We start from the raw sequence: 27,970 nt of genomic DNA, 5'->3' as shown, positions 1-27,970 counted from the left end.
CCGGAGGCCGTTCATTAGAAACATGCTGAACACAATAAAGGTGACAAGGATCAGAGCATAGTTCAGCTTCGTGTCCCGTGCAATCCTCTGGAATAAAGCTTATCCCCAGCATTTGAATCGGGTCACCTCAAAAACTCAGAGGACTGGGATATGGCATTTGATGACGGAAGGCAGGAATGAAGTGGCTGCATTTAATATTGAGAATTCTCCTCCAATCCATAGCTGAGCTGCACAGACTTAATCAAGTTGCTTGAGAAGGAGAGGCAAAAACTACAGGAGATGAACCGCTGCAGAACCACAGCTGGTAATGTTGGGTTTTTTTCCTGTAACACAGCTCTTGACCTGTGAGGTGGGTCTGGCTGAGTGGTGAGGTCAAAACCAGATAGAGGAAGGAGGTGGCATGGAGAGGAGATTGGAAGAACATAATGGCAAAACTGGGGCCAATGTTAGGAGTGGAGCAAGAGGAAAGCAAAATCCCCCTCAAGGTTCTAATGGTACAACTAGGCACCCCTACATAGGTAGCCAATAGCTACAGCTCCAACAAAGACTTGGCTCAGGATACCTATGCGCCACGTAGAACAGGTCCAGGAACCTGAGGCCTACCAGCCAAATTTGGCCATCCCACCAGGAAACAATGGGCATAATGAAGCTGGCTCTCCCACAGATCTCATTTCATTTTTCAAGCAGATAAGAAACAGTAGGATTCCCTTCTGAGCTCCCTGTTTGTTACTTTATATCCTGCACAAACAAGAGCATCCGGCTTCTCTTCTAAGCCCTCTGTTTATGCCAGAAGGTACAGGATAAGGGAGTGGTGGCAGTCTGAGTTGTTTCTTCTAAGCAAAGGCATGTAAGACTGATAGGTGGTCAACATTTTCCAGAAATGGGGTGGTAGTTACAGGCCAAAACAATGTTTTTTTACTGTTTCTTCATTGTTAAGCGAGAGTTTGCATTATGTTTAGGTTTCTTTTAAAATCAGGTTAATGGGACTCTATAACTGAAACTTTTAAGGTGGAGGGAGTCAAAATTATTTTTACCTACCTTTCCCACAGCTAAGGCTAGAGAAGCTGACAGGAATCCAGTGCCAAGTTCTCTACCTAAAAAGCAAGTTAAGACCAGTCGCATGCATGGTCAACTAAAGCTGAGTCAGTGACCTGATGTGGGCAGGGGAACGATGTAGAATCGAAACAGAGACAGATTTACCACAGGACAGCAAGATAGCAGCAATCGCATTTGTTATATTTCCAAATCCCTGTCTCCCAGGCTCTCTAGCAGGCTTAGTGTTACTTTAACTCCACTCTATGATGTTGGGACAGACAAGTCACTGGCTGAACTCAGTACTTCCTGGCTGTGCGCTGTAGTGCTCAAAGACTCCATTCAGAACTGTGTATCATCATGGAGATGGAAGACTGTCTCTGATTCCCTCTTTCCCCTCATAGCGGTGGTGATCTCTCCAGAGGAAGAATGGGAGGCAATGCAGCCAGAGCTCCAGGCAACCCTGAGTTCTCTTGGCTCACAGTCGCAGGAAAATGAGGCGACTGAGCTTGAGTTGGGGGACCCAACAGAGTTAGTCAACAGCATTGTCCAGCTGTTGAGAAAATCCAATTACAAGTAAGTAAAATTGGGTGCAGGCGGAATGTGAGATCTTTTGATCCCAGTGTGAAGATTTTCTTTGCAATTAATTGTGGGCATAGTCTACGCTTCCCAAAGGTAATTGAGATGGATATGCAAAGCGTATCTACATAGGGTTTAGCATTGGTCTGCCATCTCTCGATACAGGGATGCGATCCGCCTGACGCAAGGAGGTCTACACCAGCTCCAGGGGTTGGAGCCCTTCAGCTGCTCAGGAACAAAGGGTGACGAAGCCATCACCCTGAGCCTGTTGAGGACGTTTTACTTAGGTAAATGCCTGCCTGTGCTGCGGTGGTTTGTTTCGGTGCTCAGAGAAGCAGAAGGTTCTCTTTCCCACCGCCAAACTAGGGCAATAGCAGCTATGTTGGCTGAATCCTGTGTCTCTTCCCTTCACACACAAAGCAGACAACAAGAGGTCTAACTGGTTAAAATCCAGTAGGCTGGGGAGCTGAATTTTCTCTTTTCCTTTACCAAACCTTTGTCATCAGCTGCCCAAAGTTCCTTTTTCTTAGTCGAGCTGCAACATCATTAATTAAATAAGCCTGGATGACTGAAAAGCCCCTTGAGGCAGTAACACACAGGGAAGTAAGATGCAGAGGATTTCACTTCACTACCACATCTATTCCTTTGGTGAAATCAGATCACCCACCTGCTCACCACTTTACACGTGATCATACGAAAGCTGCTGCCATGGTCATCTTTGGATTGGCCCCTCCTTCCCTTCAGCATTGGATGTTTGTCTGGAAACACTCTTTTTTAACCTGGTTCTGCTTTCAGTGTGACTTAAACACTCATAGAGCAATATCGGTCAGAACATACTTGGAATAGATGCTACTGTATGAGACCAGAACACTGGAATTGTATCTGTGTTCCCTGTTTTGCTGTGCAGGTTCCCAGACTGAAGGTGGGGTTCAAGAACCCACAAATAGTACAGATAATGCCAGGAGTGAAGAGCAAGCACAAGAAGAGGAAGAGCCACCAGCAGAGTTAGTAAAGCAGGAGATGCTGGTGCAATACTTACAGGATGCCTATGACTTTTCTGCAAAGATCACTGAAGCCCTGAGCCTAGTCTTGAAACTGATGTATGAAAACTCCGTTTCCGGTAAATGTGATGACCGCACATCAGATGTTGTTCTGTCTACAACTAAATGTGGAAGGGAATGTCTGAAAACATGAAGCAGCAGTACCTTCTAAAGGCTCTGCACAGACCCACAGCTCATCACACAGAAAGCCTGTTCCTACACTGCATCTCTTTAGATTATAGGTGAGGAATTTCATGGCTTCATGCTTGTATCCTCACCCCTCAGAAAACTAGCTTAGCTGATTTATCTAGAAATAAATTAGCGCTTATATGCAAGGGACATAAGTTGAATTCTTGAAGAACTGAGAACCCCATGTATGCTTGACCTAACTTATAAAATCTATCCAAAAGGGACTTGTTGAGAGCATGTCAGAACAATTTTTCTGTGTGATTAGCTTGTGTCTGGAAAGCCTTAAAAACATGACGGGCAAAGCTAAACGCTGTGCATTATACATATATGCCATTGTCTGTCTTTGAGCATCCGCACTATGGATGGATACAATTACAGGAGTAACACAGGAATCCTCTACTGCAAGATTTCCACTTAGATTTTTTTAAATGCCAGCCTTTAAAAGGGATCTTCTCTGCATCCCGACTATCAGGTTTGGTAAACATGTGCTGCACAGTGAGTTGTGTTTTTCCAAATGGCTGTCTGGCCGACAAGCCTGTAACAGGAGGAGCTTCTTTGCTGACAAGATTTATTAGTAGAACATGTGGCGACTGACTGGAGAGTCTGAGATGTATGTGCAGCTGCAGAAATAAGTAGACTGTGATAATTAGATAGCCAGAAGTGTTTAAAAAAGCATCTTAAATATATAGAAATGAATTTTACAAAACAGGCATTATATGTTTGAACACCAGGAAAGTCACATTAAAGGAAGCAATGCATGTCTTTCAAATAATTCTTCTACTGTAAGTTAATTGTTTGTAGCTTTATCTTTGGGGGCCTTCTGGCACAAAGGTGGTCTACAGTTGGTTTTAATGAATATAAATTGAGTACCAGGTAGTTCAATTACACAAATAATCCTTAGTTTAGTAATCCTACAGCTCTGCCTTAACTAAAAAGGTGACAAAGCATTTCAAGCAAATCATTTTAGTGTGCTTTAAACAGATATACATCTAAATGATAGGAATTGATTAGTCTATCCATAGGCAAGAGGTAGAAAATCAGGGGTGGATTCAAATGCTGCCTTTAACTTCACAACAAGATATAAAATCTCCAAAGAGGATGCAAATGGGCTTGGTACCTGAGGTGGCCAAAGTAGCAGTGTAGGATTTGAGACTAGTGAATGACTGTTATGCACCTAACAGAAATGCAACACGACTATGATTTAATTTTTAGGTGGACTGGAGGCAATCTAAGCTGAACTATTTCCTTCCTTTCCAGTGGTGCAAGAAACTATTGAATTCTTTGTGGTAGTATCTCAGTTTGGTGTCCCTCAGGCTGTGCTTGGAGTCCGCCGAATGCTTCCACTCATATGGTCCAAGGAACCAGGGATCAGAGACGCCGTTTTGGATGCCTACAGAAGGCTCTATCTGAACCCTAGTGGAGATTCAGAAAGGTTTGGCTGACTCTCTTCCACTAGCCACGTAGGGGGGATGATGCATATGTTCAACTGGGAGCCTTGGGAGTGGGTAGGTGGACAAAATGCAGTTGCCATTATACTATTCCTGGATGACCAAGCATATGTGTTAGTTATGCTTGACTAGCTAGACTGAAATTGGTTTCCCTTTATACTGTCTTTTGTCCCATGGAAGAATAATCCAGATTAAACAAGCCACTGGCCTGTGCCCTCAAGATGCCTTGTCTTCCTGAATGAATGCTCTGGGTCTCAGTAAACCTGAAGTTGCTTGCTGGGGTGTAGTCCCTATTCACCATTTTGATAGGTTTTCAATCAAGAGAGTTTGATAGGTTTTCAATCAAGAGAGTATATTAGGTGGGATTTCACAATGTCAGACCTTTAAAAAAAACAGATCTCTTACTGTATCTGCGTAGGACTCGTGCTCAGAACTTGGTGCAGTCTCTCTCCCTCCTGATGGTAGATGCTTCGCTGGGGGCTATCCAATGTCTTGGAAAAATCGTGAGTGTTTTTCCCCTGTAATGGACCAGCTCAAAGTCCTAGTCACCCTTGATTCTCTTAGCCTTTTTGTAAGACTCTTCAGAGTCCTATAATCTGTTTTATTGGTTCAAGTGATCTCAAAACCAGAGTATTGCACAATCTGTACTCCCAAATTGACAGTATTAACTTCTAGAACATTCTAATACTGTCTAGTATTAACATTAATACTAGTTTTTTCTTCACTTTTTTCCTGCTGTTGAGGCACTTAAACACAGACGATCCTAGGAACTTTGCCAGACAATTTCAGATTGGCTAAATGTGCAGTTTATGCTGATCAGGGACAGCAATAAGTACACAGTAGCTTGTTTTTCATTAATTTAGAAGAGAAAACACAATTTTTAAAAATGTAAGAATCAAATATAAAATGATAGGTCATGTATCCTCACAATATTGAAAAAGACTCAAGGCTGAACACCCAGTGAAACTGAAGTGCAGTATTTTGGGGATAGACAAAGCACTTCCCATGTTACATAATGTGCTGTCATTGGCTTAGATACTTTTCAAAGGGGATAAGACTCATTCACTGACTATTAGCTAGAGGAGACCAGTGTTTTCAGAGAGCTGTGTTGCTCTGAATATCAACTAGTGGGGACAAACTGCTGAAGGAGGGTGATCACCTTCCTGCCATGCTTGTATGCTTTTCAGAAGCATTGTACTCGAATGTTACCCTAGACAGACCTTAGTCTAATCTGGCGGGACCCTTAGATTATAATATCCACTGTGTGCGTCTTCATTAGACCCAAGAGCAATGTGTAGTAGTAAAATCAGGGCAACCCAGTCTCTCAGACCAACAACTATTTCTTTTAAAAATATTGATTTCTCCGACAAGTGCTTCATGTGCACTTTATGGACGAGTCTCCGGACAAATTCTTCATTGGGAGAAGAGGGCCTTGCATGGTTGAATCCTCCTACTTGCCTTGTTAGGCGGGGCCATTCAGATTTGCTATGTATATCCTCCCAAGTTGAGAGAAACCCCACCTGGTTTCTGTTTTGCAAGCATCAACACCAGGATACTTGTGGAACTCTGCTCTTTACTTCAGCAAAGATGACGGATGGAGTCCTTCGAAGTCCTGCCTCTCTATGCTAGCTAGCCAGGGTTGGTAGGGCTTAGCCCAGCTATTCTGTGTGCTCCATATTGGCCCGGGTTGTTTGCAGGAAGTGAGGAAAATCATCTGCTTGCTTACTCTGCTTTTTAGGCCATGTACTCGCTTTCCTTTCCTGATAACATTTGTGATTTTCTAGATCTCAGAGTTTATGAAAAAGGATGAAATTAAACCTAGTGTGGTCCAGCTGCTCTGGGAACGATTCACAGAGAAATCGCCGTGTTCAAAGTTGGAACGTCATGCTGCCATCATGCTTCTGGGGATGATGGCAAGGTGAGTCAAGAGATCAGCCTTCTGCACCTGGCAACAGGTTTAAAAGTCATGACAAACTTCTGTGTGATAGCCGAACTGTGTGCAGTAGGCCCTGAAAAGGATCTCGGCCTCTGCTTTTCCAAGGAAAGCTCCACAGCCCTTCTCCTGTGCTTTCATTTGTGAAGGCACAGGAGCCCTTGTTGTTCCCTCCCAGGACTTGTGAAGTTGCTGTCGAACAACCTGGAGATAAGCACATGGGTTCTGGGACTGTGTTAGGGATGCTGGGTCTCTGGAATTCAGTGGGAGAGCTATATGGGGCAGGGTAGCTCACAGTGAAGGAGGCTATCTTGACATGGGTTCCTGTTTCCACCCATTTCACAGGCAAGACTGTGTCAATCCAACAGCTTTCCTTAGTGGAGTCTGGTCTTCTGTACTGCAATGGGGATTTCCCCCTCCAAAAGCGATAAAGCTGGATTTCCTCCCCCTGCTTTTGCTGGAATAAATAGTTAATGGATTAGAGTCTGTAATGATAAATGTGGGGTCGCTTCCAAAAGCGGTGTTCCCCCAGTGGGAAGAGAAGTCTGGGTGCCATGCATTACCCCTGGCTGCAGGCGATGGGCTGCAGGGCAGGGAGAGGACCAAGAGGTCCCATCGCATGAGCAGACTGCTGCTTGCATGACGGCAGAATTCAGCCCATGGTGCTTTTCTGTCCCAGAGATCGTTGACTGTGATTGTCACCACAGATTCAAGACGCTGCATGTTGTAGACACCCAGCCAAGCCAATGAATTTTAGAAGTCCAATATCAACCGTGGGGTTCTTACAATAACCATATTGGGTATCTGCCTCCATCATCAAAGGCTCCTTGACAATTGGAAAACAGAATCAGAGAAAAGCTAGAGATGATGATAGGTGGTGCGCTTAGTAACAAACTCAATAGAAGCCAAGGAGGAGATGTGTCCTCAGAGAATAAAGTTCCATCTTTCTGTGATATAAAATCTTCTCTAATGTAGGATCCTGCTGGGTATTCTCCATGGTGCACAGAAGAAAGTTTGCCCTGGCCATAAGTAAAAAATCCGAAATACACGTTAGGCTGGAGACAAATCTGGGTGTTAGCTGGATTTTGTATCTTTAAGATAGTTATACCATCCCAAGATTCCCAGAAATAATTGTAGGTGCCGTCTGAAGCCATTACTCCACCTGGTTTGAACGACAGCTGCCTCCTCCCATGTTCATTCCTAAGACTAGGTCATTCAGCCTGTTTTTTGACATCTGCCACCTTTCCGCCAGCCCCGCTCTCCTGCTACATTTGCCGTCTGGTGAAGAACTCTGGAGAATTTCAAAGTGTGCACATATTTTGCAACTTCGTAAAAGTATTGTCCTGACAGTAATCTGGCCCTTTTCTTAAATCATAAAGATGGTCTGCCATTGCTTTTTGTGTGGGTTTTATTACTGCAGGATCCTTAGGAATCTTTGACTTGCTTTGTGCACCACTAATTGAGAACAATGCATACCTAGAGCTTGGCATACTGGCTAATCTCTTGCTTTGCTTATGTGAGGTAACCAAGAGCTCACAATTCCTGTTTCGTCCAGTATAATCATTTGAGTGTGTTTCAGGATTTCTGGAGTATCTTGGATTTAATGAAGTGTGCATTTTGTCATTACTAGGGGCAAGCCTGAGATTGTGGGGAGCAACCTTGATGTTTTGATAACAGCAGGGCTAGATGAGAGAGTGCATGAAGATTATTGCCTTGCTCGGGAAGTGTGTAATGCGATCTCCAATATTGCCAACAACCAGAAGGTCAGAGCTTGCTTGGATCTCAGAAAAGACTCTGGGTGTCTCCAATTTACTAAATTTGCATGGGAAAACCACAAACTAAATGGATTTGGGAAGCTTTAAATTAGGGTTAGATTATTTTGTATACTGCAGTTTTCAGCTACATCTACTCTTTGTAAAATGTATTGTCCAGTTATCTTTGCATTTGTAAAATGCTCAACCGAATAACCATCTTTCACATGCTTCGAGTTCTAAAGCATCTTTTCTGATTGCAACCCACCTTTTGGAGGCTGTGTGGCTGGCTCGCAATACAAGTCCTTCCTTTTAGGGTGCTTCAGTAGCGCAATGCAAACAAACTGAATCCAACCTTCCTGGCTGACCTGTTGAAACTGGTGCAGATGCAACTTCCCAAAATCCTAACCATCTCTGGGAAGGCACTTTTATATTGTGATTTTATATTGAAAATTGTGTCCAGTTTTTCTGCCATAAAAGCTCTTGAAGCTTTAGATATTCAACTAAAAAGGCAGTTCTGCTACAAGCAGGGATATATCACAGAATAGCAATAAAGACAAACAAGCAGGTACAGCCAGAAGTATCTTATTTGCCCTTCAAAGCTTGTGTAAATAGCTTGAATCTAGGCTGGCACTGAATAAATGGTGATGGCAGGCATGTATTTAAGGGAAGGGTTCCATAACTGAAGCAGCACTACAGAAGGGGTCCTTGTTCTGAGATCTACTCAGATAGCCTCTATCTGGAAAAGTTCCTCAGATTAGGATCTCAGTTGCTATACAGGTTCATGCATGAGATGGTTCTTCAGGTATCACGGGCCTGAACTTCAGTTTTAAAGGCTGTGGCACTACATTGACTTTTTCCCAGAAATAGATGACAAACTAGTGAAAATACTTAGAATTTCCCAGGCAAGTCCTAATTAACAACCTGGCTGTCGTAGTTTTACAAACCTGTTTAATTCACCCTTGCAATTAAAAATCAGAGACTTTCTGTTTACAGTCCCCATTGCTTCTCAGATCCCCTCCAGGCACCCAGAACCCTGCTCTAGCCTTCCGTTGGTATCAACAGAGGAAGCATTCTGAGCTGGGTCTTAACTGAAGACCCAGTGCCCTTGACCGCATTCCAGCTCCAAAGTGTCTTTGGGTCTTTTTGGTGTTTGGGCCTTTCAGGAGCGACCTATGCAGCTTCAAGGAGGCATCCCACCCCACCTTGAATTTGGCTGCTGCGCTAATGCTTGGCAGTCTTGCCGTGATGCTCATGCAAAGCAGGGCTTCCTTGCCCAGGCAGCAACGCCATTGGTGATGTTGCCAGCTTGCACATTTGTTCCTTTTCCCTTTTCGGCAGTCTTGAGCAAATTTCCCCTCATTTAATCTTTGTATAGCATGATATTTACGGCAGTGCTAACCAGAATAGTTCAGACCTACAAGCGTCTTCACTCTGGTTTCAGACCCTGCTTGTTTGAAACCGCTTGGACGATTGCTTGGAAACGGAGTCTTTTCCCACTTAGCAAACTCTGGCAGCAGGGCTGCAAGGAGGGCAAGTGGGAGAGCTGCAGCTGCTCTCCTTGATCGCCTTCCCCTGCTCTAGACCATTGTTCCACAGCTAGAGCAGGAATGCATAGACAGCAGGCTGTAAGGTACTATGCCCAGTTTTCCTTGTCAGCATCAGCACTAATGAGGGAGGGCTTTATAACTTCTCCCAAAAGGGAAGATCTGCTCTCTTCAAATAAAGAAGCTGTTTGTGGCCAGAAAAAGACTACACATATGTGGGTATGCACATGTGGTCCCTGCAGTTCTGATGCAGCTCTTGCGGCTGGAAAGATTGTGCCCCTCTAAACTAAAGTTTCCCGTACAGTGGCATAGCCCAGTCAAGTCAAAAATGTAGTATTTAATGATTAGAGATTATATGAATGAGATTACATGTGACTATTTCAAATTAAAATTCCTAGCTATGTTTTTTGTTATACGACTTTGGAAGATGCTGTATTTGACCATGCCTGTCTTTCAGAGAGATTGAAGATACATTGAAATTAAACTTGTATCTTTCTGCTGCCCTAAAGCTTTTAAAAAATACTGCATGAAATTATCACCATAGAGAGTGAAGAAGCGAAAGGGGAGTGAGGGAGGGCCTTCAAAGCATCACCATAGAGAGAAGTAAAAGGGTGAAGAGGGAGGCCACCAAAACAGGCCTTCCTGCCCCACCCATCTGGAGAAGGAAATATCTCTAGCTTTTCCTTGATACAAAGAGGAGTAACTGATGGGTTTGGGCGGGGTAGCTAGAGATACTTGCAGTTTTTCCATTTTCACAGGGGTCCTGTGCCCCTAACCCCTACAAATGTGGAAAGCCAACTACACGTGATCCAACTAACACACAAATTCAACTTAAAGATGAATTTCTGTTTTTTCAGGAACTCATTCGTAAATTGGGGAATGTCTGTATAGTAATAAAAAGAGAACTAGGAAACTATTCTGCTGGACAAAGCTAATCTTGCTTCCTCCCTCCCTACAGCTGGAAAAAAGCCATGCTCCTTTCCGACTTCCACAGTCACACCAGCTGTTTGAATGCCTGCGCAAGGCCATAAGTGTGGGTAAGGCACTAGAGCGGAAGGATGGGCAGGCCTGCATTCAGACCTTGCCTGACTGAGAAGCTGCTCCTTCTGTTTTTCCTTAGGCTTTGCTGCGTCAACAGCACACTGGGTCCCCTTCACCGAGACAGCAGTTGCCCTCATCTATCGCCTGGCAGAAGGCCCCGAGGAAATATGTGCTGAGATCCTCCAGTGTTGTAGCCAGCAAGCCCTGGAGAAGCTGCAGGAGTCTGGTCAGGTTGAGGCAGGTGAGTTGGGGGTCAGCAGCAGCGCCGTCGCTTCTGGCAGAACCTCCTCGGGGACGGGTGAAGCAGTTGGCAATGGAGACGAGAGGCAGTGGGGCCAGAAATCTGAAAGAAGGGGCGACCTGCAGCTGACGTGACTAGTCTGCTCTCCCTCCTTCCAAGCAGATCAGGACAAAGACTGTCTCCCTCAAAGTCTTTAAGCTTGTGATACACAGGAAAGGTATTTCGGAATTCAAGTAGCAAAAGGAACAAGTAAAGATAAGCGACTGGCCGTTAGGGGAGCGTGGCTTAATGATGCAAAGTGGATTCTGCCCGTTCAAACAAAAAGCAAAAGCTGACTTTTTAGGTGGGTCCTGCTGCTTAAGGGCCACTGGCCTTGGAGTGCCTGATGCTGTTGGTCCACCTTATTAACCTGATGGCGCACTGTTGGTCTAATGGAGATTAGTTCACATGTCCCCATATCAGGTGGCTCACTAAACTTCCCTGCAAAACTTGAAACTGTCCAATTCTCAGGGACTGTCTGGATTATCTGTGGGTCCTCTGGCCTTGTCAGGTGAGCTATGGCTTCCCGACCCTCTTCCTCTTTTGAGTCAGAAGCTGATGCCACAGCTTTGAAGCCTGTACCATAGATTGGGCCCAATCCCTACATCAGCCATGTTACAGAGATGCTTCTATTTGTCCTCCAGAGCCTGGATCTGAAATGGCCGGTGACTCGAGCACTATCGATACTTTGGTGTTGACACATCTGGTCTCCCTTGTTGGGGATGTGGCCTTGCAGCAGCTTCAGCATCTGGAGCTGTCTGTAAGCAATGAGCTTCGCAGGCGCCGAGTCCTTGGGGAAGAGCAGGAAGAGAAGGAACATGCTGCAAAGAATTCACAGGCCCAGAATGAAAAGGTGAGGGCCGGAGTTCTTTCTCTTTCTTCCACAGCCACTGATGTTTTGTCACTGTGACCCAGAGCAGCAGACCCCGTTTCTCATCTGGTCGTGAATGTCTGAGTTCTCATAACCTTTAAAAAAACTTGTCTGGGTTTCTTTCTGTAGAAATCTTCCTGGGAGTTCTTGCTTGACACCAACTCTATCTGTTTGCAGGGTGGGAAGTGGAGAAAGCAGGGTGTTCATCCTGAAACTAATGATTCCAGTTGGTTAAATCCAGTTCCTAAAACTGGTTCTTTCCAGCCAGGAGACTTGAATCATTCTGTATACAGTGGTATCTTGGCTCACGAATGCCTCAGTTCACGACCAAATCGGGTTGCGAACAAAAATGTCATAAAAATTTTGACTCGGGTCGCGAACTCCGCATTGGGTGGCGACCATGATCATGGCCATATCCCCACCCACCCCACAAGTGGGGAGATGGCCGCGATTGTGCCGGGGGTGGGGGGAAGATGGCCGCAATCGCGCCCGACTTTCCTGCAGAGCGCACCAGCGATTGCACCTGTCTTTTCTGTAGGAGCGTAACTGCGATCTCGGCCATCTCCCCCCTCAGCACGATTGTGCCTGTCTCCCTCCCTCCGAGCGCACCCGTGTTTGCGCCCGTCTCTCCCCCCGAGCGCCGGGATGACCGGCGCGATCATGGTTGTGCTGGGGGGTGGAGATGGCCACGCTCGTTGCAGGGCAGGGGGAGATGGCCGCAAACTTTGTTGTTCTTTGTCACTTTGCTTCACATTTTTCTGATTAAAAAAAAATAGTTACAGAATGGATTAACCTTATTTACATTGAACCTTATGGGGAAATTTGACTTGGCTCAAGACCATTTTGGGTCATGACCAGATTCCTAGAACAGATGAAGTTTGTGAGCCAAGGTACCACTGTACTTTCACTCCTATCATTTGTCAACCCATGTCCTGCAAAAACACACACAGTAGCAACATCCCTTTCCTATGTATCCTGAGCAATAAATTGAAGATTTCAAGGGATTACCTCTAGTGTAAATGTCTCATGACTTGAATTGTTGAATTATTTTTATTTGCTGTCCTTTATATTATTATAATTAGACTGACATGATACTAAATATGCTTAAGGAAATTTGCATGCTGCTTAATCTAGGGAGATCCTATTTTCAAAACTTGGGTTTGTATACTTTTTTTAGCCACACACAGTCCCACTATTCCATCTATTAATTGTTTCTTTTGTTTAGTTTGTAATCCTTTTACCTGGATTTGATGTTAAACTGATCAGTGCAATGGAAAAGATAGCCATATGTCTCCTCCCTCTTGTCCCACTCCATTTCATTACAAACCATTGTTTTCAGTTACATTTGGCCATAATCCCCGAGGGAGGATCCTTGTGGTCACTCAGTATTATCTGAAGGGCCATTGGGTATGGGGGATCGTTCCCCTTTGAGGGGGAGATAGTGCTGTGACCTCAGAAGCGGGAGCCCAAGGTCTCCCCCACACTGTGCAGCTGGTGCAGGAAGAACTGCTGGCTGTCCTCCAACACCGGAGGAGCAACCTTGAAGAGCGAGGAGGAAGAGCTGGGGCAGGGCTCTCCCTAGGCTTCTCCAGCCACCTTCCCTCCCCCACCAAAGCACCATCGCTGGACAGCAGAAGAGTCTGTCTAGCTCTGCATGCAGGGCACGGAGCTGGCAAAGTTCACCTCCGCCATTCCTCCAGTTGTGGAATAACAGAGCGTCTGAGTCCTGGGGATTTTGATTACTGAAAGTGCAATTAACAGGCTTGCACTCCAAGTGCTTCTTTAATTGTTGGTTGTTCTTCAAAGACTAGCAGTTGGCCTTGATCTACGTTAGAGAAACTGAGCCTTGTTGTGCTTGCACAGCTAGAATTACGAAGTGTGGGACTCTGGAGTTTGCCCTGCTTAACTCTGCCCTGCTTCAAACTGGGCGGACCCTATGCGGGACGGGAGCGTTGCTGTTCATTTCTAGTGCCTGCCTTCCCCCTGCACAGAGTACTGGGAATGAGACCACCATGGAAGAAGACCTGGGCTTGGTTGGAGCCTCTGCTGATGACACAGAAGCAGAGCTCATCCGCACCATTTGTGAGACGGAGCTGTTGGATGGTGAGTGTGCAAATCACACTGCAGTTCCTCCTCCTGGCCTGTTCCTTCCATTCTGCCAAGCATCTTGGTAATCTAATTCCTTCTGTAGCAAAGTGGCCGGGAAATGAAATGACCAATCAAGAGTCCCTGGTTTGCACTTTACCTCTGCCATGACTTCATGGTGGACCTCCTTGGCCAAGCTACATACTCTCAACCTATGTAATATGGAGTGCTAAAATGTACAGGATTGATGTAAGGATTGCAGGTAATAGACATGGAGTGCTTTGAGTATTATATGTAACCGTCAGTAATGACTATCAGGCTGATGGCTGCAATGCAGTCTTGTTCAGCAGGAAATCTGGGTTGGGCTCACATTAATGTAAGATGTGCTGGGTAATTTTCATTTTTTAAAAAGTCTATGCCCTGTGAGAACAGGGGAACCAAATTCTGGTTTGTAAGTAGCTTTTTCTACCACTTTGAAGTCAAAAGGGCAGATCCTGTGCATCTTGACTCAGCATCCACATTAGAAACCTCAAAAGTTGAGTTCTGCATTCTTTTTCTACTAATATTTAAGCAACTTTCTGCAGAAGCCAATTTTTTCTCAGCGGTCAAAACCTGCTCAATTCTAGCTAGCCCTAGATGTTTAAAATTATATGTTTAATCATAATTTCTTGGTTGTGCTTACCTGTCGACATTGCATACTTTGCATCCATCATGTTAACCATGAAGTCTTCTTAAATTTTCTTGAGAGAAGAAGTGGAGGTAGTTCCTAACCCACACAGTTGGGAAAAGGGTATTTTTAATGTTCTCTTGACTGAACTGCTGGGACCTCTGTACCATCTCTTACTGTACAGAAAGACAGATGCTTTCAAGCTTTGCTCCTCTGGTACTCAAGATTTGTAGCAATCCAGGACTCTACAGCGATCCAGCACTCTCAGCTGCCGCCGCCTTGGCCCTTGGAAAACTCTGCATGGTCAGGTATTGAGCTGTTTGGTTCCTCCTCCTAATTCTGAGTGGTCTTCCGGCATACCCCCCACATGCTGCGGATCCTGCCAGGCAGCCTACAGCTGGGAACCTCTTCACTGAGGTACCTGAAGTTGAGGGATTCTTGTTTCTATGCAGTTCAGAATTTTGTGACTCTCACTTGCGGCTCTTCTTCACAATGATGGAAAAGTCCACCCTGTCCAGTGTGCGTGCCAACCTCATGATCGCAGCCGGAGACCTGGCCATCCGCTTCCCCAACTTGATAGAGCCCTGGACTCCCCATCTCTATGCCAGGTAGAGCTTTGATAGGAGGAATATTGGAGGGAGGGCTTGGACCTAAAAGGCTGCAGCACAAAAGGAGGAGCAGGACCTCTCTCGAGGGGGAAGCCTTCGCGGGGTCCGACGGGGCACCTGGGGGTGTGGTCTGGATGGCCACCGACTGTCCGAACGGCTCTGTTCCCCAGGCTGCGGGACCCTTGCAAGCACGTCAGGCAAACGGCAGCCTTGGTCATGACTCACCTGATTCTGAAGGACATGGTAAAAGTGAAGGGGCAAGTGAGTGAGATGGCAACTCTCCTGACTGATCCTGCGGAGGAAATTGTTGCGCTGGCCCGGAACTTCTTTGCCGAACTCTCTAGCAAGGTGAGGCTCCCTGTGGAATTTCTGGAAAAGAAAGATCATCTTGCTTTGCTATGCTTCAAGTGCTGGTATTTGAAACCAATTGCCAAGCGTAGCAGTTACTTTAAAATTCCAGTAGGGCTTTTTTTTCAAGCATTGCAGAACAACTTGGAAAAGAAAGCTGAGCTGCCCTGAGGAAGAGACCGGCCCCTCCAGGTCAGTCCAAGTGCAAATGGCAGTTCATCTCAACAAGCATCTGCAAATGTGACCCTCTCCCCTTTTATGTGGAGCTGCCTGGTCACTTGTGGACACTCCTTTGCTGTGAACCACCTTTCCTATGGTTTAACTTCCTCCACTGGTGCCTAGATCAGGGTAAAGGTTATAATGCCTTGTTCAAATTGTTAATGAGGATAATGGCATCTTCCCTCCAGGGACGGCAGTAAGGATGTGGGTGCAGTAACTAGTTTACAACTCTAAATGACCCTGTTTGCTTCAATGAGGAACCACTGAGAAATACAGGCATGCGTCTCACCATGATGGCAAACTCGCAACAGAGCTTTACCGCTTCAGAAAGAGGAGGACAAGTGTGTGTGTGTGTGTGTGTGTGTGTGTGTGTTGTAATTTCAGGGAGCGAGCAAGGCTTCGAATCCTTTTTCTTGACTCTTGTTTTCTACACAGAGGGAAATGTGAGGTTTTCTTGCATGGGGGTTGCATCCTCATGAGATAAAAGCTAAGACCCAGGCTTACCATTTCAGTGAGAAACTCTTATCTTCAGATAAGAAAGATAGATAATAGGGGCATTCTTTGCATTCCTACAAAAACCTTCCTACCTGTCATCCTACTGGCTCTAAGCCCTGTTGACTCTCGCTGCTTTTTATTCCTCCTTTCTGGATTTTGTTCGGAAGGTGTAGCCTGGTTGTCTCAAGAGAAAGTCCGCTTTATCTTGCCCTTTCTAGACCTGCTTTCAGATAGCTGTTCGTATGCATTCTGTGTCTAAGAAACTTCCCTCTGCATGCCAAGCGGTAAAGAACAAAGCAGCTGTTTCATGCCTTTGTTTCAGGGGCTTGGCTTAGCCAAGAACCCCGAATGCTGCAGAATCCAGGCAGTGCTATCCATGGGCATAGCAGCTTTTGCTCTTGTCTTCTTCATGCAGGATAATGCTGTATACAATTTGCTCCCAGACATCATCAGCCGCCTCTCAGATCCAGAATCTGGCATAGAAGAGCAACCTTTCCGTACCATCATGAGGTACCTTCATTGTAGATATTTATTCTCCTTAAGGTCACATGTCCTAAGGGACAGAACTTCTTGGGTGCTCAAATTGACACAAAGAAGCAGGCCAAATTTGCTCATAGCTGTCTTGAAGTGCTTAGGAAATCTGGCTTGTATCTTATGTTGAAAGATAAGTCTGTCAGACAGGTAAATGGGAACCTCCTTGGTGTGATGCTCTAAATGCCACTTTCTGGGAAGGCAGACAGTAAGAGGAGTATGCAGTTACCTGAAGCATTTGTATACTACTGTTCAGACAAAACGGTTTCCAGAGTGGCTGGCTGGCTGATTTATTCATCTGAAGTTTTTATATAATGTCATTCATTAAACATTCCATGACAGTTTGATGTCTGATGCAGTCACAAAAATTAGTGTTAAATTCAGCGGTCCAGAATTTTTCACGCACCATTGGGATGTCCTTACAGGACTCTCACCTTGGATATCCCATGCAGTTCTAGTCACCCTGTCCGATAACACAGCAGTGCCCAGCCCCTGGGGCACCGGGGACCAGTTTCGTGGAAGGCAGTTTTTCCATGGATCGGGGTGGTTTCAGGATGATTCAAGCGCATTGTGTTTATTGTGCAATTTATTTCTATTATTATTACACTGTAATATATAATGAAATCATTATACAACTCACCATAATGCAGACTCAGTGGGAGCCTCCTGCAGCCCAGCCCTTGCCTCCTTCCTCGTTCCCGCGCTGCTCGCACGCACCCTCCCTGGCGTTTCCGCTCCACTTGGCTCCCGGCTCTGCCGGTGCCGCTGCTACTCCCTTTCTAGCCCAAGACCCAAAAGGGCCCTAGCGATAATCTGTTTTTGCAGCCGCTCCCCAGCAGTGATGCTAGTGCTGGGGAGCGGCTGCAGATACAAATGAAGCTTCGCTCACCTCCTGCGGTTCCTAACAGGCCACGGACCAGGACCAGTCCGCAGCCCAGGAGTTGGAACCCCTGGGATAACAGATCTAGGCTGGGGGTGGAGGGTAAAACAGGCAACAACTCCTCAAGGTTCTAGTCAAACTGAACCTAAATTGCTCAGGGCCCAGTTGCTGAGTCCCCACGTCGCCCCAGCAGCCGCAGGGGACTGAGGGGAGGGGATCTCACTGCACCTCAGAGAGGCTTTGAAGAAGGCAGGCAGCAGCACAAGTCTTGGTCATTCCACGGACATGGGGGAAAGCGACTGAAAAAAGGGCTTGCTCTGCTTGCCTTCTGCAAAGCCCCACAGGGAGGTGGTGCAACCAGGAGGGCCCCTTCCCTGTGGCCTGAGAGCTTTCTAGAGTACTTGGGGGGTGGGAACTGCGAGTGATGACATTGCCCATGTAGTGGGACAAATATGCTACACTGCCAGTTAAGAAGAGGAATGGAAATGCAAGATGCTGTGAAGGTGCGTTTTGAGCACAGACATTTTTCGTTCGTTAAATTTCTTTGTCATGGGTGAATTATTTCAGAGAGAGGGGTTTCTGTTCCTGATGGTGATGCTTTTGTAAAACTGACTTTGGCAAATAGTAACCTGTGACTTTGGAAGTGCAGGCAGGTTTCTGTTTTGTTCCCGAAGAGAAGGAAACTGCAGTAAGAGAGACTGCAAAAATACTTAATACTGGGGGGTCAGTAACAACTTCCTCTTTGCTCCCTCTTTCTTCCCTCCCCACCCCACCCTCTTCCAGGCAGCTCTTCAGTTTTATCACAAAGGACAAGCAGACAGACAGCTTGGTGGAAAAGCTTTGTCAGAGGTTCCGGACTGCCCAGTGAGTAAAGAATTACCGGGGGGGGGGGGCGCAGGAACATCTCTCAGTTCCTTCCATGCTGGAATTGAAACCATAATTTTGGAATGTAGAACTTGGTGGAGGAGGATCAGATCGAAGGTGTGTGTCCACTTCACAGAAATACGGCACTGATGAGTCCAGGAGACCAAAAGTTCATTTTCATGTTGTCACGGCCAAGAACCTTAACTAAGAGCACTTGGCCTCCCGGGAGCCTGGGCGATTGCCATCAGCTGCTGGGAGCCTGCAGTGCCCCTCCCACTTGGCAGAGGACAGGCAATTTCTGACGGACTGCAGCGGGGAGCTCTGTCTCGGGGTGCTGCATAGTCTCCTCGCCCATTTGGGGACTGGCAGTTAGGATTGTTACGGGAAAAACTTCCTGCCCTTTCTAGTGTTTCATCTAAAAATGTAGCAATGCCATATTTGCTAGCTTTGGGGGTAGGGCAGGATACAAATTCTATTTTTGTATTAGTCGCCATTCTGTGCCATGACTGTTTTGAGGTCAGCAAAACCTAGCTAGCTGAGCACCTTTTCTGGATTTTAAAATGGATGCTGCCCTAGTTTTAAGAGGGGAAACCTAAAGGATCTATGTATCCGTATTTGTGTTAAGGAAAACATGTGTACATAAACGGCATCATCTGCAAAGGGGTTTTTTTTTAATTATGCATTTTCCAAATTGATCATTTGAAAAGGAGTGATTTGTCTGATTTGTCTCATTTGAATGCTGAACTGAAAGCTGAGGAAGCAGTTTCAACCAGGCACCAAGCCAGACTCTTTTGCAATGCTTCCTATTATCAAAGTGAATAAGCAGCCCAGCCTTGGAAACATCAGGTTTTTAGTGAGCTTTACTACTTTGTATGAGACTACACCATCCATTTTTGTTTTTCTCTGTTCATTTTGAAAAATCAATCTTCCTCTGCCTTCACCTCCCATAAATGACCACAAATCCTTATTCTACCAGTGATAATTACTTTTGTACTGCCCATCACTGAAAATAGCATCAGATGTTTCTTATCTTGTTACTGTCTTCCTGATTTTAGCTGTCTGCTTCCTAGGTTTCTTTACCTGAATGGCCTAATTTGGCTGAGTGGTCCATCCAGGTCTGGACTGTACCCCTTTACACTCCAGATGGAACTGACAGGATGGAAACCATTCCAACTTAGAGATGAAAAACTACATTTCAGAAAGAAGGTTTTGGCCATTTTGGTTCTCTCCCCCACTTGCCATGGCAAAGGGAGGGACAAAATCTGATGAACAGTAGAAACCCATAGATTCCTCCAAGCCCTGGAGCTAACTACACTGGACGGGGCCTGAATCCCAGCTGCAAAGTTAGGTCTGGGATTTGGCAGGTGGGGCGTGTTGCTGGTGCAGCCACAGACACATAAGAAGCCTTCAGCTCCGGGCTAGTGAGGGGAGGCAGAGGTGCAGGCCAGAGAACACCACCAGCTAGGAGCACTGTTCCCCAGTTTTGCTTGGCCAGCCAAGCTTTGTCAGCCCCTGAGCTTAACCCCATTTTTCATGAGCAGATGTCTTGCAACAGACCTCCTTTCTTCATGGCTCTGCCTCTTCCTCTACTGAAAACATTTGTTCCTCCTTCTCAAAACTGACTTGTGCAAATTTAACCTGAGGCCACATGTCTCTACCTTCCTGCAATCAGAGGGATCAACTGATGTGCTTTTGACCTTGATCGGTTCCAGCTGCTTCGCAGGCCAGTGAATTTCTGGAAATTTCACACCCAGAAATCTCCACACTGCTTTTTGGTACTCTCCATTGAAGTTATCTGGGCCTGTGCAGAAGCATAGCCATAACTGCTCAGATTGTTGACCATTCTTAATTACTGGTATGTTCAAAAGCAACATTCGCCCTTAAAAGGAGGTGTTTGCAGGAGCACGAAATCTGCGCCACATACTATGCAGAACACACGAAGTGGCTGCGCTCACATTCTGCTCTAGGCTTCCCATGGGCATTTTGTTGGCTTATGTGGGAAGCCGGGCTCTGGGCTAGCGAGGCCTTTATTCTAGCAGGTCTGCTCTCAGGTTGGAAGATTTGCTTGTTTTGCAATGTCACTACTGCTTGGCCAAGTTGTACCACTGAGGTCCCTGCAACACATTGAGAGCAAGGCTCTGTCTGGGTTTTGAGCAGTGCCCACTCCCTGGGCTGGCGATGTTCTCACTGAAACTGAGAGCAGCTTGGTTTTCTCCCTCTTTGCAGAACAGAGCGGCAGCACCACGATCTGGCTTATTGCCTCACCTTGCTGCCTCTCACAGAGCGAGGTCTCAGTAAGATGCAAGACAACTTTGACTGCTTTGCTGACAAACTCCAGGACACCGCTGTCTACAGCTGCTTCCTGGCAACGTTGGGCCGGCTCCGCCGGGTGGGGACTAAACCTGAGGTGAAGGTGAGGTCCATGTCTTTCCCCAGGCAGGGAGAATTTGCCACATTTCTGTTAGAACAAAATATCAGATGTTGTTCCTGAGCATGCAGTGTTCTTTCACCTGGAATTTCCACTCACTTCTGCACATGGTGTCCTCCCTCAGGCCCTGACTGAAGAATTTGAGCAGAAGCTCTGGATGTGCCACAGCAAGGGACTGGACTCCCTCACTGAAGCTCCCAGGGAGCCTGGAGGCGAAGGAGACAGCAGTACTCCAGTGCTCCAGCTAGCAAAGAAGAAAGCAGCAGCCAGTATGTCTGAAGTTGCAGCACGCATTAAAAGTTCCTTGGCTACTCTTAAACTGCCCAGTTTTTCACATTGGCCGCTTTTAAAAATATTTCCATACTAATGGGGACCACATGAATGCCCCCCAGGGACTCTGTTGAGCTGCCAAAGAGAATGTAGCAAGAGACACAGTGTCACACCGGAGGGATGTCTTGGAGTTGATAGGCGCATTAACAAACCCATTCTCCCCTTCATTCCTTGTTTTTGTAGGCTTGTAGAAAAGCATATTGTTGCCCACTTTTTTTCTGGAACAATGGAATATAACCTATGTGTCTCCTTTAAAGCAAAAGTTGAAAAGTCTTGGGATTTTGAAAAACCTTGCAAAGGCTTAGCGATGTAACATGCTGTGCAAATTTCTACATGGCACATAGTGTTTAACTCTGAAGTTATGGGTCAGCATACTCAGGATTGGTTTGGATAAAATTCCGCATTCAGATAATCCCTTGTGTAAGGTGCATTTGGAAAAGCTTTAGGACAAGTGAGAAAACGACACATGATTTTGCGCGAGGAGCTGCCTAAGAATTGAAGCTGGGAAAATAAGTGTCCCATTCATTTTATGAAGTATGTAGTCATAATGTCTAGCTAATCACCTGTACATCCAAGTCCATTGTTCTGCAGTGACTTCAAAGGCCCATTTACCCTTCACAGGTTCACGTCGGCGACCTCTGCGTACAGCCAACAGAGATACCAACTCTGCCTTCATCACCCCTGAGCCCTGTAATTCCAGACCCCGCAGAAAGATTTCAAAACCAAAAATTGCTGTTGTCTTTTCTAGTGATGAGGAGAACAGCCCAGAGGAGGGTGAGAATAACATTCTGTTTGCCTGAAAGTTGGACTGGTTGAAAGATCCTTGTAATTTATGTGCTTGATTTCAAGGAGACACTTGACCAATCTGTGTGTTTTCTTCATTAGCTCTGTGTTTTGCTAGCCACTGTAGAAACATTTTGCACTGAAGAGCAAGCTATACGTGAATACAATTAATAAAAATAGCATGTGATGTTTGGACACTGGTGGTTGTTGCCTCCTATTGCTCTGTCTTCCATATTTGCCATTTTCCTCCAAAGCCATCTGATCCCTCTTTTTTTCTCTCAGAACTTTCTGCTGAGTTGACAGAGGAGGAGACACCTATCAAAACAACTCCGATTTCTCGTGCATCATCCCGCCGCTGATAATCCTGCTGTCCTGAAGACTCTCCTGGTTAATGGGAAATAAAGTTCATTGGGTTTCTAAAGAACTATGTCTCCTGGTTTTGTACATGTTAAAGGGATGCAGAGGGAGTCAACTGGGTCTTGCGTCACAAAATGGAGATCTCACAGCCTCTCTGATCATGGGTTTTATCTGCAGGTACTAGCAGACAGTGCAAAAAGCAGCACTGGACCTCAGCACATAGGGAAATGGGTGTCATTCCTTAAATAATACTATCTCTGTATTTAGACTGGTCCTGACTTCTTAAAAATGCCCCAGAAAGTCCCCTAGCAGACCCTTTTATGGCACAAGAGAGCCGTGCTGTTATAGCTGCTCCCCGTTTTCTTTAAAACATCATGGGAAAACAAGGTGATCGTAAGTTAGGGACAGCTGCTGTCTGGCTTCGCCCCACATGCTCCCCATCCCCAGCAGTCCTTGCCTGACCCCAAGCAATGCTGCCCTGACTGGGAATAAGGGCCACCAGGCACCTGCTGTGCTGCCCCGGAGCTGTAATCCTGTGTGAGGGGGAGAATGGCTTGCGGCTGCTGGTGTTGAGCAACCTCCTCTTTGAAAACTGGTGGCAACAAAAGCGAAGCCGCAGCAATCCTTTTCCCAGTGTCAGTGGTGCTGCAAAGCCTACGGAAAGAAGGAGCAGCCCAGACCAGCTTCCACCTGAAGCAGAGTCTTGAGGCTCATGGGGCAGGATAAAACTCTGATAGATAGATAAATACCTGGATAATTGCTCCCGGTGGGTGGGGGAACAGGCTTAAAGTTCCTCCTCAGCTGCTAATCTGCAAGGCACCTCTCTCTCAGCTGAGCTGGGCCCCTGGAGTTCAGTGCGTGCGAAGTGACTCCAGTATTTGCTTTGATCCTCCTAGACCCCCACTCCCCCTTGAGGCCTTCAGGGACAAAGGCAAGCTGCTCCAACTTGTGGGATTTGGTCAAGTTCTGCAGAACTGACCCAGACCGTCCTCATGAAGAGGCCCATCTGCTTGTGGGATCGTCTAGACTAGAGAGAGGCTCTGGCATATGCACAGGTTCTACTTCAGGGAGCATGTCTGTCCTGCTGCTGGTTTTCAGTTACCTAAACTGGCCTGGAACCAGCTGCAAGGGGGGAGGAGGAGGAGGAGTTTTGCACACCGAGTGTAGGAAGGTGTAGAGCAAAGGGGGAAAGCCTTCTCCAGCCCGGTGGCCAAACTCCATTTCACAGAAGCTCTCGGGAGGTGCTTTCTAGTGGTGGGACGGGCTGAAAAAGCCCCCTTCCATTCTGCGCCATTCATAGGAGGAAGCACGTCTCTTCAGAAGCAGGCAAGCGCCCTGCATCTACTCGGAAAGCAGCAGGCCTGCATCATTCAGCGGCTTCCGTCATGCTGCCCCCCTGCCCGAAGCAGGGGGAGAACAAAGCTTTCCCCTGGTGGCAGATGGGGCCGGGGAAGAAGCAGCTGGGCCGGGCGGCGAGCACTGCCGGCCTTATTCAGCGCTGGCGTCTCCCCACTATTCCCGGGCCTTCGTGTTCCAGCCCGCAGTTTTCCCTCAGCCCTGCGGAATCGGCTGCTCCCTTTCTCTCATGCCATCTTGGGGGAGGGATGGGGGGAATGGCCTTTGTGGAGGCTGCGCTGAGAAGGAAAGCTAATCCATCCTCTTGTGCTTGGAAGCTCAACAATAGTGCACCCCCCACAATTAGCCTTGACAAAAAAAGCCTCCCCCCCCCCACAGTTTTCATACATATGTCATGGCCTGGGTCATCTTTGGTAGGATGCGTAAGTGGCCCTACCTATCCTTGCTTTGGCTTGTAATCCTCGAGGGGTTAGTCTTGAGGGAATGTAGCCCTTGGGCTGAAAAGGGGACCGAAATCCCTCTGCAAAGCCATGACAAGCAATTCCTGCTTTTGATGCTACTTCCTACTTCAGGTTGCCACTGACCTAAAAACATTTCCTCAAAATGCATTTTTCCCACTAGCATAGCTGTACACCTCAGCTGAGCTGAGCTGAGCTGAGCTGAAGGGCAGCTGAGTCTTGGAATGGTCTGCTCTGGAGTGCTAGAAAACAGACTAATCTGGATTTGATTAAAGAACAGGACAATAATCATAAATACCTATTTTCCACAGAATTCGGGAGTTTGTCTGAGCCAAATGGCAAGCAGAATTTTCTGGCAATGCCCTTTCTTGCCCTAAGGGAGCTGAAACTCTGAACTGTGACGTGGACACTGCTGTTGCATACTATGAAGTATGTCTTGCTCACTGGTTTCCTAAGTGCAGACTTTGGCCCCTATGTACAGATCATCCAGGATTTTACCAGCTTCTGTTGTTTTTGGTTACTGCACAGAAGCCTTTTCACCTAATGAGAATGAGCCGTCCCTTAAGTTATTTTTTCTTTCTGCAACATGTAGAGACGAGGCAATCCAGAACTGTACACAATGCTTGTCGATATGGATACACCACGGAGTTATGCTGGAGTTACTTGATGTTCAGCCCCATTTCTAACATCAGGACAGGCTTTCTTTCCTGGAATAAATGGAAAACTTGGGGTTTTCAAATTTAAGATGAACAATTATTATTACTATTATTCTATTTTATATTATACTCTGCTTTTCTTCCTTTTGCAAGGAACCCAAAGCAACATACAAGCTTCTCTCCATTTTATCCTCACAACCACCCTTTGAGCTAGGTTATGCTGGGAGTCCAGGAATCACCCACTGAGCTTCATGACTGAGTGGGAACTGAAACCCAGAGCTCTCAAGTCTTAGTCCTGTACTCTAACCACTATACCACAGTGCCTTTTATTCACAGCCACTGGTGCATTCTTAACATTCCATTTCTTTGTTGTCTTCCACTTGGTAAACCTGTGTGTGCTTTTATCATCTGTTGGTTTCCAAACAGCAACTTCGCTGCCATGATTTAGTCATGAGACTTTCTTTGTAAAAAAGAAAGAGCAAAGAAATCAGAAAATCCAGTTGGGCCAGCAACACTAGGAGATAGTCTGTCTCTTGTTGGGAACTCTGTGGGGCCCGAACATGAAAAAAGAAGCAAGCTTTCTGACTGGTTTCCAATCAGAGCTCAAAGAATGAAATACAACCAGTGCTTTTGTTAATGTTGTACCCAGACTCAGGAAAACTGGATTCTCGTCCCTGCTCAGTCATAAAGTTCACTGGGTGACTTTGGGTCAGTCACTGACTGTTAGCCTAACGCACCTCATGGGGTTGTTGTGAGTATAAAATGGAAAAAGAGAATTATGTGAATCACCTTGGGTTTGATGGAAAAGGGGGGAAAGGGCAAGGTATAAAAATGATAACTAATTTAAAAACAGCTGCAGTATAAACCAAGGTGGGTTTCATAGATTAGTCTGCAAAACACAGTAAGACTTCATTTAATTTCAGCAGCTGTCATCACCTACCACTTGAATCTATATTTTTGGCCAGGGCTGGTAGGAAAACAAATATACAGAAGGAGTCTAATAGACACCAATATATGTGAGGTGTTTTATGTACCAAAAAATCCCCTTTTGGTGTGGGTTCAACCATAGCATAAATAGGATTCAAGCTGGAATTAACTTCCTTGAAGTTATATGGTGACATCTAACTGTATTTAAAGCAAATGGTTCAGAAACAGTGAAAAGTTTTAAAAGATGGGGGAAATTGAGCTGTTCATGGCAGAATCATAGTAAATACATTATGCCTTCAACTTTAAAACTGATTTAGCTTGGTAGGTTTTCCTGTGAGCTGTCCAGAGACAAACGTGATTGGACGAGCTAGAAATATCCCAGATAAATAAATAGGTTTTTCAAATCTTGTTTGTAGGGAAAATATAATTCATCCCATTCAAAATGGAGAGAGGAAGCCAGACACCCAAACATCTGTTCTGGACCAAGAAACGGTGCTGAAAATGCTAGTTATCTGTGGTGAATCTTTGCTCACCTTAGCCTTCCTAATCATGCAGCATTCCTAAACCACCCTTTGCCTGAAATCATTAGATCTCTCCAGGAGATGTTTCTTCCAGAACAAGGATGATAATTTCCAACTCCCTATTACTAGTCAAAACCAGTTTCACTGGAAGGGGGGAAAGGATAGCTGTCAGGAAATTGTGTTCCTTGGGATGCAAAGCTTGAGGCCATTACAGGAAGGAGGCAAAACTTCTCAGCCATTGAAAAGTAAGTACCACCATTCAGCTGACCAGAAAACAAAAGGAAAAGATCTGGGGAAGCAGCTTGCAGAGAGGCCCAGCTGAAGGTAAAGGGGGAGACCTGTGTGGGGTTGTCAAGAGCAGATCTTTAGGCAGGCAAGAAAGATGAAAAATCAGGATCTGGATCCTTCTCAACTGGACTTTTTGGCCAAATGTCAAACACCACTTTGGCCCTCCACACGGTTCTGCTTTCCCTTGGTATCCAGCCTGTGTGTGCTGATTTGTCCATTTATCAGATGTATTAAGTGCCCCTTCCATTCTCAGCAAAATACAGAAATTTGAACTATTGCATGACTTTAGTCCATCACGTGCAGTACACTCAATTCCTATGTATTCTGCTCCAAAACACTCAGGGCACTCCATGATCAGAAGCTATTACACAAGGTAAATTACTTAAAATAACTCTAGAATCTGGATTTGATGAGCAGAAGCTAATGTATTTGTAGGAAGTATAAGAGAAATATTGTGCCAGAATGGGAAGATGTATTAGCAGGGAGGGGCAGGTTGCAAAACACACAACCAGGAAATATTGACCACAATGACAACCTGATCCTTTTTTTTCAGGGTAGTAGCTGCTAGGTCCTAGTAACCACTTAACCAACCACAGCTTGCACTGTTTTTTGAATCCTGCTGATTGCCATAAAATAATCAATTTCTGCCCTTCTGTTTCCAACTTCCCTTTTCTGGGAGGTTTTTACATTTAAGATTGTGACTGTGGTGCCATATTGCATCTTTAGTCATGAGAATAGGCAGCAAAGAAGACAGAACTAAAAAAAATTGGCATTCTTCCTGGGCGGGGAAGGGAGCACTCCCGGGCTTTTGGTTCCCTCTGCTTCTAAGTGACAGTATTTCTCTGCTGCTCCTGAGCCCCTGCCCTGGGAGCGGCCTTTGAGGCATTTTCTTCTAGGCTGGACTTCCTGCTCTCTCCTCCCAAACAGTGGGACGGGAGGGATTGTCACTACAGCATCTCATGCACGCCTTCTGTGGCAACACAGCCACTCCACCCGGCTTTGCTACTGTGTTCCTCCTCCGTCGGCAGGCGAAAGCGAGCATGGAAGGCCGTGCCACTGCCGCCAGATTCCACCAGCTGCGCCATCGGGCTATGCATTTTTCTAGATTCACAACCAGGAAGAAATCATGCGCAACGGCTGCAAACTGGCACGGCATTGCTACATCTCCCACAGGCCAGGCCTGGAAAAGGGAAGTTGGTGCTGCAGGGACTCGGTTGCCTGCTCTTTGGGGCTGAGGCCCAGTAGGGCCACACCAGTATGTCTCTCAGCCAGGAGACCACACTGCATGCGGGAGCCGTTCCCTCCCTGAACACTCCCTCTGGAGTCAGCGTGGACCAGGGTGACCCCTCTGCGGGCCAGAGACTGGGGAGCAGAGACCCAATCGTCCAGCCAGCATTCTCTCCTCCCCACCCTGAAGAGGAGTCCCTTCCCCTCAGGTCCCCAAAATGGATGGGCAGG

General features: G+C 46.2%; 1 protein-coding gene across 2 annotated transcripts in view; it reads left to right on the top strand.

The window, feature by feature from the left end:
- NCAPD2 (non-SMC condensin I complex subunit D2) overlaps positions 1 to 22,364 on the top strand; it is a 30,558-nt gene extending 8,194 nt beyond the window's left edge. The window contains exons 11-31 of one of the 2 annotated variants that reach the window (XM_044449749.1): positions 223 to 304; positions 1,437 to 1,608; positions 1,777 to 1,898; positions 2,519 to 2,731; positions 4,098 to 4,272; positions 4,707 to 4,791; positions 6,073 to 6,206; positions 7,852 to 7,984; positions 10,478 to 10,556; positions 10,640 to 10,801; positions 11,485 to 11,693; positions 13,703 to 13,814; positions 14,648 to 14,771; positions 14,916 to 15,071; positions 15,242 to 15,419; positions 16,549 to 16,643; positions 18,328 to 18,408; positions 20,635 to 20,821; positions 20,961 to 21,105; positions 21,788 to 21,940; positions 22,232 to 22,364. In XM_044449749.1, the coding sequence (XP_044305684.1) occupies positions 223 to 304; positions 1,437 to 1,608; positions 1,777 to 1,898; positions 2,519 to 2,731; positions 4,098 to 4,272; positions 4,707 to 4,791; positions 6,073 to 6,206; positions 7,852 to 7,984; positions 10,478 to 10,556; positions 10,640 to 10,801; positions 11,485 to 11,693; positions 13,703 to 13,814; positions 14,648 to 14,771; positions 14,916 to 15,071; positions 15,242 to 15,419; positions 16,549 to 16,643; positions 18,328 to 18,408; positions 20,635 to 20,821; positions 20,961 to 21,105; positions 21,788 to 21,940; positions 22,232 to 22,308 (2,874 nt within the window). In that variant the 3' untranslated portion in view covers positions 22,309 to 22,364. The remainder of the gene's footprint in view (positions 1 to 222; positions 305 to 1,436; positions 1,609 to 1,776; positions 1,899 to 2,518; positions 2,732 to 4,097; positions 4,273 to 4,706; positions 4,792 to 6,072; positions 6,207 to 7,851; positions 7,985 to 10,477; positions 10,557 to 10,639; positions 10,802 to 11,484; positions 11,694 to 13,702; positions 13,815 to 14,647; positions 14,772 to 14,915; positions 15,072 to 15,241; positions 15,420 to 16,548; positions 16,644 to 18,327; positions 18,409 to 20,634; positions 20,822 to 20,960; positions 21,106 to 21,787; positions 21,941 to 22,231) is intronic. The other variant, XM_044449750.1, reaches the window with a different exon arrangement.
- Positions 22,365 to 27,970: the final 5,606 nt, after the last annotated feature.

This window comes from Varanus komodoensis, unplaced genomic scaffold, assembly GCF_004798865.1.
Source record: "Varanus komodoensis strain SLA01 unplaced genomic scaffold, ASM479886v1 scaffold60, whole genome shotgun sequence".
Lineage (NCBI taxonomy): Eukaryota > Metazoa > Chordata > Lepidosauria > Squamata > Varanidae > Varanus > Varanus komodoensis.
Note: the sequence above shows the minus strand (reverse complement) of the source record. Positions and strands in the feature narration are given on the sequence as shown.